This window comes from Nothoprocta perdicaria, unplaced genomic scaffold (assembly GCF_003342845.1).
Source record: "Nothoprocta perdicaria isolate Ctin4 unplaced genomic scaffold, notPer1 scaffold_375, whole genome shotgun sequence".
Lineage (NCBI taxonomy): Eukaryota > Metazoa > Chordata > Aves > Tinamiformes > Tinamidae > Nothoprocta > Nothoprocta perdicaria.
Window position 1 is genome coordinate 448,803 of NW_020455616.1, and position 9,916 is coordinate 458,718.

The following is a 9,916-nucleotide window of genomic DNA, read 5'->3' on the forward strand; positions in this document are numbered from 1 at the left end:
GCTGCGCCGCCCCCGCCCGCCAGGGGGCAGCCGCGGGTCGGGCGGAGGGCGCGCGCGCACACGGGGGTTTACGGCACGAGCTGGGAGCGCGCGCGCACACGGGGGTTTACGGCACGAGCTGGGAGCGCGCGCGCACACGGGGGTTTACGGCGGGAGGGTCGGGGACACGCGTGTTCGCGCGCGCGCGCGGACGAGAACGCGCGCGTTCGCATGCAACGCGTTGTGCAGATGTGCACATGTGCAGCTGTGGCGTGCACGCACACACGCGCAGCACCGCGTGCAGCTGCCACGCGTGTGCATCCCCGTCCAACACGCATGGCGTCGTGGCGCGCACATCCCTTGCACACGCGTGTGCACTGTCCTGGACGCGCGGCCCCACGGYGCGCACCCTCCCTGCACACGCCTGTGCACCCTCCGTGGCACATGGCTCCCCCCGGCCTCATGCATGGGCCCCTGGGTGCAGGGGGCTCTCGGCCTCCTCGCCACCCGTTGGTTCCCCTTGCAAGAAGGCACCTGGGGGCGGCTTCCGTGGCCCCTTCCTAAAACTAAAGCCCCTAGAGAACYGAAACGAAGCCCAACCCCTCCGTGCCAGGGTCAGCGAGGGCGAGTGGGAACAGCAACGTGGGAAGGCAGCTCCGGGGGTCACCCGGGTGCAGGCAGGGTGAGAAGCCAGGAAGGGGTCCCTTGGGTGCTGCAGGTGCCCTATGCTATATGGGGGTGATGTCTGTCCCCCTCTCCGCTGTCCTTCCTTGTCCCCAGCTTTGGGGCATGTTTGTGACCCCACGTGGCTGCTCCTGTGTGGGGCTACGTGTCCTCGCGATGGGGAGCCCTCCCATGGCTCCTTCCCAGCCTCAGGAGGGGACAGCACCTCTTTGGAATGACAGGTCACCCCGGGGGAGTGACGGAGGAAAAAGAAAAGAGAAGAAAAACAAAGGAAAAAAAAATATAAGTAAAAGTGCAAGCGAGAGGCAGGTCGGCATCCGGCGCCGCCACGCGGCCCCTGCCCCGCAGCTGCGGTGTCACCGGTGCCGCTCGGAGCAGGGCCCCAGCGAGAGCCCGGGCTGGGGACGGTGCCCCGGGGCGCCGTGGGGTGACCGGGGTGGCGCCCGGCCTGCTGCACCGTGCCCGGGGGGAGACAATCCTTTTAGTTATTATTTTTGCATCTGGGCACCTGCAGGGAACGATAGTGGATGCATTCCCAGAAGCTTGGGATGTGCCTTGGGATACTCCTGTTGGCSGCTTTAGTTTTCCCTCCATCCTTGGCTGCCGCAGTCCTGGAATGCCACCTTCCTGATGCTGGGGCTGGCAGAGGGCACAGGAGGTGACACTGGGGAGATATTGCTGAGATGTTAAGGGCTTGGGGGCTGGGGGGGGGGCTGAGGGGCATGGGGGGGCGCCCCTGCCCCCAGGGTTCCCCTTGGGAGAGCTTTGGGTGTGAAGCTTTCGGAGGGCTCCGTCCTGTCCCTGCCGCGGCACCTGCCCCGGGCGAGCGGAAAATCTGTGTCAGCGGAAGGAGGGAGAGGGGCGGGGGGGGGGAAACCACCTGCCCCCCGCCAGCCCCGGAGCCCGCCTGGCCCCGGTGGGACATGTGGAGCCGGCCCCAGCCCGGCCCCATCGCTCTGTCCCCTCCCTCTCTTGCCCCAGTCTGGCCGGGGGGTGGCGGAGAGGAAGGGGGCTGCGATGAGTTTGCAAGTGCTCAGCGCGTCTGCACGGGAAGGGAGGAAAGGGGGCGAGAAGGGGAGCGGGCGCCCGCCGCGGCCGTTCGGGGCCGGGGCTGGCGCCGTTCCGGGCCGGGTTATTTCTCCCGGCGGTGGCAGGAGCCGCGCGGGGGGGGCCCCTCCGAGAGGCGCCCGGGCCGCGGCAGGAAACGCGGGCGCAGATGCGAGTGGAAAATGCTCGTGGGCGCCCGAGTCCCCCTCGCTAGAAGCCCGCGGGTTGCTCTGAGGCCGATGGGCGCCGCGATAAAGCGCCGTGTTGGTGCGCGGGGGCGGCTCCGGCTCCTCCGCCCTTTGGGGGGGATCCGGGGCTGCTGCGGCTGGGTGGGAATCGGGGAGGGTCGGGGGCTCCCTCCTGCTTTGCCCGGGGGGCGCTGCCGATTCCTAGCGGTGGTTTGGGACAGTGTGGAGGGGCACCCGGACACTTAACACCCCCCTCCTTGGCCTAACAAAGCCGCCCAGCAAAGCCACATCCTCCTGCGGCGCAGCGGGGCCGGGGGCGGACGGGGTGGGAGGGTGGATGGGTGGGATCTGGGGTGCCGGGGAAGGGAGGAGGCCATGCAGGATGGCACCCCCTTGGGTGCCTTGCCTTGGCTTCCTGCCCTGTGGACAGGACACCCGCGAGCTCGGTGGCACCGGGCGTGGAGCAGAGCCGGGACGCGGGGACTGCGGGCGACGGTGGCGGCAGTGACGAAGGTGGCTCCACGGCCGCTGGGCTCCTCTGTGTCACCCCGTGTCCCTGCACCTGCGCCGCCCTCAGCTCCCACCTGTGCCTTCCTCCTCCTCCTCCTCCTCCTCTAGGGAAGGAGGAAAGGAAAAACGAGGAGGGGCGGGAGCAGCTGCCGGACCTCCCCGGAGAGCTGCAGGTGCTGCAGAGCCCTGGGGTGCTGCTGCAGCACGGGTGGGGGGCAAGGGGGTGTGCGGGGACACAGGAGGGGACAAAGGCTGCAGGCGGGTCCTGGGGCGCTCCCTTGATCCAGGCCTAACTGCAGGCGTCCGTGGTGGGGAGGCTGTGAGAACGGAGGCCGGGCCRGGGTGGCAGCGCAGGAAGCGGCAGGGGGGCGGCCGGCCGCGCTCCCCCAGATGAGCCCGTGAGATAGCAGCGGCAGGAAGCAGCTGCCGGGAATCCCGGGCGCCGGCTCTGGGAACAGCGGCCACCAGCTGTCAGCGCTGGCCCCGCTGCTCCGCTCCTGCTCCCGCCCTTCCCGGCCCCCGGGGCTCCGTCCGGGCCGCGGCTGCCTCCTGCAGACCCCGCTTTCCGTGTGCCGTGCGCAGGGGCAGCTCCGCGCGGATGCTCCAAGTCGGACGCCTGGTCCCCGCTGGAGGCTGCCCTGGCCCCACCAAGGGATGTTTCGGATGCCCAGGATTTGGCTTGGAAAACTCTGCTCCTTCCTCTGAGGAAGCTGCGGTTCCCTCTCGGCATCTCCTTCCTGGCGCCACCGAGGTGGCSGCGCTGGAGCCGAGAGCGGCCCGCGGGCGGCCCGGGGCTTCGGGACCCCGGGGCCGGGGCAGGGGCGGCCGCCCCGGGCTCAGGCCCCATAGGGCAGTTACGCTGTTGGTCCCCACCGTGCTTGGGGCCGAGGGACGCGGAGCCCTTGGTGCCCCCAACCCTATTTCCTTATGTGCCCGARGGACGTCCTCCCTACTCCTGGACAGGGCTGGTGACAAGGACCAGCATGGGCAGCCGGCCAAGGCCCGGGCGGCGAGTGCCCCCRCAGGGAGGCAGGACGGAGACGAGTGCTCTTCCTCCTCTGTGGGGTCTCTGCCAGGAACGAGAGCCGCCCCTGGTTCATTCTGAACCCTAATGAYGGCCGGCGAGGTGCGACCCTTTGGATGGACAGAAAAGCTCCAAAATGGGATGCTCTGCCCCCRACTGGGCTCCTGCGAGGGGGTTAATCCCCTGGCCAAACAGCGCGGGGCTCCCGCATTCCCCAGCGCCCGGCCGGTGCTCCTGGTGACRGGCTGACGTGGGGCCGGCTCCTGCGCTGCCCTGCTCGCCGGGGAGCCGGGACGGCCTCTGGCAGCGCCGGGCGAGGATCTGCCCTGCACGCCGTCCTGCTCCACGGCACCGCGCCCCGATGGGGCCGTGCTGCACAAAGGGGTAAACTGAGGCACAGGAGGCATCCTCGGGGATCAGCCGCCCTCGGAGCAGCCTCCCCGATCCCTTCCGCAGCTCCAGCCTCTATGGCGGCTCCGGGCCTCTCCTCTGCCAGCTGAACGGCTTCCCTGGAGCTGGGGGTCCCAGGCAGCCTCCGTCTCAGCCGTGGGTGAGAAGTGCCCCGAAGCCCCCGGCGCTGCCCCCTTGGGCCCCCTCCCCGCGTGCCGCGGGCGGCACCGCCGCTTCCCTCTGCTTTGTGTCCTGCACATCCTGCCACCTGCAGGGACTCAGTTTAGCAGGAGAGGAGGGGGAAGCATTTGGGGGGGGGCTGCATTAGGGACTCCCCTCCTCCGGGAGCGCAAGGAGGCTGCCGAGCAGCAGCACGCGGGCAGATTGTCCCGGGTTCGCAGCGCAATCCCGGGAAAAGGCCCTGGGAGCGGGGGAGACGCTGAGGAGCTGGGGACGGGGGCGATGCTCGGGGTGGGGGGTCGCCCAGGGACCCTCCCCAGGGGCTGCTCAGGCCAGGGCTGATGTGACCTGAGGGCCCGTGCAGGATCCTGAACATCTCCGGCCTTTCCTTGTTATCCCCTGTTCTGAAGGAAGGCGGCACCGCGGGCCCTTTTCCATGTGAAATCCCTGTGCTCGGGAGCGTTCCCACTCCCTCTCCCCGCTGCATCCCCCCGGCCCCACAACAGCTCTGCCCCCCCCCACACTCCCCTTTTCTTCCTCGCTGCTCAGCGCCAAGAAACCGGCCTCGCTGGCCGGCCGGCAGCAGGAACATCCCGCGTTAGGGGCTGGCGGGCGGAATCCGAGCAAACAAGCAAACAAATAAATAAATAAAGCTATAATTATGCGGAGGGAACAAACCCCTATTTAGTCGGGGGGGTCGCGCCGCTGGGCTCGCCCCCGTGGCCGGGCCCGCCGGGGCGCGCGGCGGCGCAGGGGGCGCGGGAGGCGCGCGGGGTGCCCGGGCGCGCGCGTTGCCCGGGCCACGCGGSGCCGTGTGAATGCATGACGTGCGCGGCGCTGGCGCCAGCCTGTCTGGGGCCGCCACTTAGATCAACACAGCTGGAGGGCCCGGGCCACAGCTGGGCAAAGGCAGCGGCTCCCGCCGCCCGCCCGCCCGCGCGCGGGGCCGCTGGGAACCGCCAACAAAACCCCCTGCAAACAAAAGCCCCCGGAGCCCCCCCTGGGAAACGGGGGGCGGCGGCGGGGGGGGCGGCCCTGGGAACGCGCGGGGTCAGCGGGGCCGCCGCGGCGATGCCGGGGGGCCGGGGAGGGCCGCGGCGCTGCTGGGGGGGCTGGGGACCCCTCAAAGGGGGGTGGAGGTTTGGGGGCTTGTTTGGGGGGTTCCTGGCGGGAATACGAGGGGTTATCGTTTTACCCAGTACCAGGTTAAGGGGGATTTAAATAATGGGAATGAAGCCGCCGCCGCCGCCAGGGCCGTTCCCAAGCTGCCACCCTCGGCACCGGGGCCATTCCCAGGAAAAGAGTGGGGAGGGAGGGGGGGAATGGCAGTGGGGGGCCGGGGGGGGAGTGTCTTGTCGCTGCTTCCTGACTCCTGGGAATGGGGCTTTTTCCTGGGTCTTGGGGCAGCCCCATGGCCACCGGTGGGCCAACAAAGAGGACGCTCCCCCCTCCCCACTTTGGGGGTCCCACTGAGGTTTGTTCCCTTGCAAACAGGGGGAGCGAAAGGCGATGTGAGCAAAATTTAGGGATTTGGGCAGATCTGGAAGAAATTGCTTTCGCAGGCGGCAGTAATTTCTTCCAGGTGCCTCCAAAACCGCCCCCCATCCCATTCCTGGCTGGGACCCCCGTCCCAAGCGCGGGTGCTGAGGAATCTCTCACCCTACTGTCCCCATCCCGCTGCCCCTCTTTTGGGACACCTCCCCCCGGAATGCCACCATACCTCAGGAAATACCCCGTAACCCCCCCAAACATGCAAGAGGGGGCACATTCCGCTTGATTTTGCCAGGATTCCCAGTAAGGGGAGTTTTCCCCTGCTCCGAGACCCCTCCGTTCCGTCACTGCTTCCCCAGTCGGACTGAGCGGAGCCCCGTGCCTATAAATCTCTACTCCCCATTCTGGAAAAAAAAATGAAAAATAATAAAAAGGGGGGGCTAGAAAGCACCGCCCGCTCGCGGGAGCGCCGGCGCTGACCTAAATCTGGTTTCTCCATCGTAACCTCAGCTTTACCGCAATTAATTTTTTTCTTCTGGTCACAAGATAATTCCTGACGCCAGAAAGTCTGGAGGTCATATGAGAAGCGAATTGAGGAACAGGGCGGCACTAATTTCCTACGAGATCTCCCTGGAAAAGCTTTTTTGTGGGGGGGAGGAAAGAGCATCGCCCTCCCCAAAATTCCRGGAAGGGACCGGGCTGGGGGGACCCCGGGCTGGGGGGAGGGGGGGGGCTGGACCCGCTCTCTTTTCCGGGGTGGATTTGGGGGTCCAGCCTTGGCCACGATGCTGCGGGGGGCGTTGGGAGGCTGAAGGCCGCCGCCCCCCCCCCCGCAGCTCCCCCATGGGGCCACCACGGCCACCAAGGGCCCCCCCCCCGCAGCTCCCCCATGGGGCCACCACGGCCACCAAGGGTCACCAGGGGGCGTGGCCTGAGCACTCATTTGCATGTGTAGGCGGGGTTTAGTGCCTCGTTTGCATACCGGGGGCGGGGTTTAGCGCTTCATTTGCATGCCGGGGGCGGGTCCTTGGCGGGTTCCTATATAGAGCGCGGCCCCCGCTTTAAGGCGCCAGTGACGTCCCCGTGGTTGGAACTGGGCGAGCTCGGCGGCCCCAGGACTCGGCTGCTCCAGGACTCGGCGGCTCCGGCGCTTGGTGGCCCCGAGGGTCCCGCCACACGAGGCCAGCAGAGCCGCGGTGGTCGCGGTCCCCCTGCCAGGACACATCGAGTCCGTTCTTGTCCCCCCCGGCCCCGGTCCCGCCATGAAGGCCATGAGCCCGGTGCGCTCCGTGCGGAGCTGCTACGAGGCCGTGTGCTGCCTCTCGGAGCAGAGCTTGGCCATCGCCCGCGGCAGCAGCAACAAGAGCCCCGCGCTCGAGGAGCCCATGAACCTGCTCTATGACATGAACGACTGCTACTCGAAGCTGCGGGAGCTGGTGCCGGGCATCCCGCAGGGCACCAAGGTGAGCCAGGTGGAGATCCTCCAGCACGTCATCGACTACATCTTCGACCTGCAGATCGTGCTGGAGGAAGAGGCCAAGGGCCGGGACTCTTCCTCCGAGGCTGCCCTGCTCTCCCTCAAGGTAAGGGCTGCTCTGGGGTTTGGGATGGGCTTTGTTGGGCTGGGTGCAAGTGGTTACGGGACGGTTTGATTTTGGGGAGGGGGGAAGGGTGTCTGGAAAATGGGGTGAATGAGAGGTCCCCCCTAGCCCTGTGCGCAGGCGGTGCTGACCCCGCTCCCCGCTCTCCGCAGGCRGCCGGGCTCGCCTCCGAACTCTGCGCCAAAGACGAGAGGAGTTTGTGTCACTAACGTCGTCCCTATCAGGTGAGTCACCCCCCCGGCCCCCGTGTCTTCCCTCGGGGCCGCCTCGGTGGGCGAGGGCGGCAGCGGTGGCGGCTCCCCCGACCTCCTATCCCGACCCCGGCAGGGGCGAAATCGCAGTCCCGTCCGTACGGAGCGAACCCACAGCCTCAGCTCACTGTTGGTTTTTTTTCTTTTTYYTTTTTTTTTTTTTTTTCTTCCTCTCCTCTCCCCTTTCTTTCCTTTCTCCCCTTGGTGCCAATTAGCAAACAGGCAGCGAGTGCCGGTCCCCGATTCGTTATCAGCCGGAGGTAAATAGCCGCTTCCTCCGCGGCGCCAGCCTGTCTGCGGAGCTGCCTCTGAAGTGCCGGCCCTGGGAGCGACAGAGCCCTTTCTGTGCCCGTGTCCCCCGCGGGGGGGCCCTGCCGCCCGCGCCCACCGCCCTGGCGCTCTTCAGCCTCCTCCTCCTCCTCGGCTCCGGTTTCGTCCTCCCAAGGAGCTGCCAGGGCTACCTGCCCGGCTCGGAGCCGCCGAGCCAACCGCATCCTCGTCCCAGCGCCGAGTTCTGAGCATCGCTAGTAAAATCCCGGCTTGTTTCTTAGGACTTAAAACCAGAACAAATATAAACAAGACACTTTTTAAAATCTTTTTTTTTTTTTAAATCCCGATAGACTGGTGAAGATGCAGTTGTCTGTATATTTTTGGATTATAGTGATCGAGTTCTTGCTAAAGGTGTGGGAGGGGAGCGGGGGGGCTGGGGGAAGGGGTTGGGGTGGGGGTACCCTTGCGAATCCAAACCAAACTGTGTGGGGCCGCGGCCTCGTGTATTGTGCAGCTCTATACTAGAGTATAACGTTTGTACCTTTTGCAGGAAGGTGAAGTTCTGCCGATGATGCCTTGTTACTTGCTTTATAAACTTTTTATAAAAGTTATAAAAAATTTTTACATAATAAAGAAAAAACAAAATGGTCATTTCAAAGTGCTTCGCCCTCCTTCTCTCCACGCGCCCTTGGGATCCGGCCCAGGGAAGCGGGACAGCGGGGCCGGGAATGGGATGGCGTCTGTGGGGAGCAGAGCAGCAGCCCCCCAGGCGGAAGCAGCCACGATGTGATCCCAGCTCCTAGGGTTACGTTAGGAATCTCATTAATTGTTTAATAGCTTTGAAACGTCAGCGCAGGTATGGCAGGAATTAACCCTAGGCGGCCGTCTCCGGCAGAGGCGGCTGCCAGCGCTTTTGGGCGCCGCTCACCTTATCTGATGGGGAAGGAGTGAAGCTGCTATCGCTTTTCCTCCCCTTGCCGGGGATGCTCCTTGCTGGGCTGAGCCCTGGGAGCAGCTCCCAGGCTGTTTTTCCTGGGAAGGGCAAGGAGCAGCCCAAGGGATGGGGCAGAGCTGGGTGCTGCCGGGCCTGGCCGGGGCTTTGCCTGTGCTGGAGGGGGCTCTGCTGCTGCAGCCCTGGCTCTGCGCGGCCCTGGGGACAGGAATCCCTCCCATTCCCCCCATCCCGCTTTGCCTCTGGCCTCCCAGCTGCTCCGGGCTCAGCTGCTGCCTCGGTGGCCCCGCACAGCTGGGCCGGCTCCGGCTCCCCAGGGAAGGCTCCCGCCTGGCCCCAGTTCAAGGCAGCTCCGGGGCCTCCGCCTGCCCCGGGCTGCTGGCCCCACCTGGAGTACTGGGTCCTGCTGGGCTCCACAGCAGCCGGCCCAAATCCTCCTCTCTGGAGCCCGGTGTGGAGCTGGTGGGTCCCTGTGGCTCTGCCAACCTGCGGGTGCGTGTCCTGTGCCTTGCTCCTGATGGAGCTGACAATCTGGGATGTGGCATCCCRGTGGCGCCGGGACAGAGCCTGGCCAGGATCGGTCCCGAATCCCGGCTCTGCGGGCAGCGATAGCGGCCTGGGCTCCTCCTGCCCCCACGGCCTCGAGGAGAGCCCTTGGAGCTGCCCCCGCCGCCGGGACGGCACCTCCCCACACCGCTAATAAGCAGTGAGAGTTGCTAAAAGTTAATAATAGCAATTACCGTTGCTCCCCYGCTGCTCGGGCTGGCTGTGTGTGCAGGGGGACGGCAAAGCAAATCCCTGCTCCCCTGTGGCCGCAGGGACGGCAGCGGGACGGGGCGGCCCCGCGGGCAGCGGCCCCCGGGGGTGGCCGGTTTGGCAGCGGGAAGCCTTGGCAGCGGCTCCCGGGCAGCCCCGGCGGATCCCAGCGCCGTTCCTGGAAGTGCCGTGGCTGTTCCCAGGCCTCGCTCCCAGCAATGGGAACGGCGGAGCGGGGGGAGGAACCCAGCRCAGGCCCCCCGCCCCGGCTCGCCTTCCTGCCTGCTCTGCTGGAGCCCAGGACTTCTTTGGAAACCCTGATAAAAGGGGAAAAATATGTTGCTAAAAATAACGCCCTTTGCCTTGGTAGCCCTGGGATTTCCCTCGCAGGGCGGATTTATTGCACTGGACCCCCCACTCCCCCCCGCCCCGCTAGCTGCTGCCACCAGCATTTGCTCCTAACCCTCTTCCCAAGGCGGTTTCTTTTGTCTTCCAAGGGCGTCATGCTGGAAAGGGGGAAGAAAGACTAAGAATAGTGAAAAAAAAAATTAAAAAAAAATGGCCCTGCAAAGAATAGCTTATTTTATTTTTCA

At 66.1% G+C, this 9,916-nt stretch overlaps 2 protein-coding genes across 2 annotated transcripts in view; both read left to right on the forward strand.

The window, feature by feature from the left end:
• LOC112951888 (peptide methionine sulfoxide reductase MsrA-like) overlaps positions 1-1,294 on the forward strand; it is a 3,868-nt gene extending 2,574 nt beyond the window's left edge. Inside the window, exons 7-8 of the mRNA XM_026044661.1 lie at positions 973-1,025; positions 1,273-1,294. Coding sequence (XP_025900446.1) covers positions 973-1,025; positions 1,273-1,294 — 75 coding nt within the window. The remainder of the gene's footprint in view (positions 1-972; positions 1,026-1,272) is intronic.
• A 5,304-nt stretch (positions 1,295-6,598) lies between these two features.
• On the forward strand, positions 6,599-7,950 carry ID3 (inhibitor of DNA binding 3, HLH protein). Its single transcript, XM_026044641.1, has 3 exons — positions 6,599-7,076; positions 7,247-7,318; positions 7,561-7,950. Exons 1-2 carry the CDS (start codon positions 6,756-6,758, stop codon positions 7,301-7,303), a joined length of 378 nt encoding a protein of 125 aa, XP_025900426.1. The 5' UTR covers positions 6,599-6,755; the 3' UTR covers positions 7,304-7,318; positions 7,561-7,950.
• Positions 7,951-9,916: the final 1,966 nt, after the last annotated feature.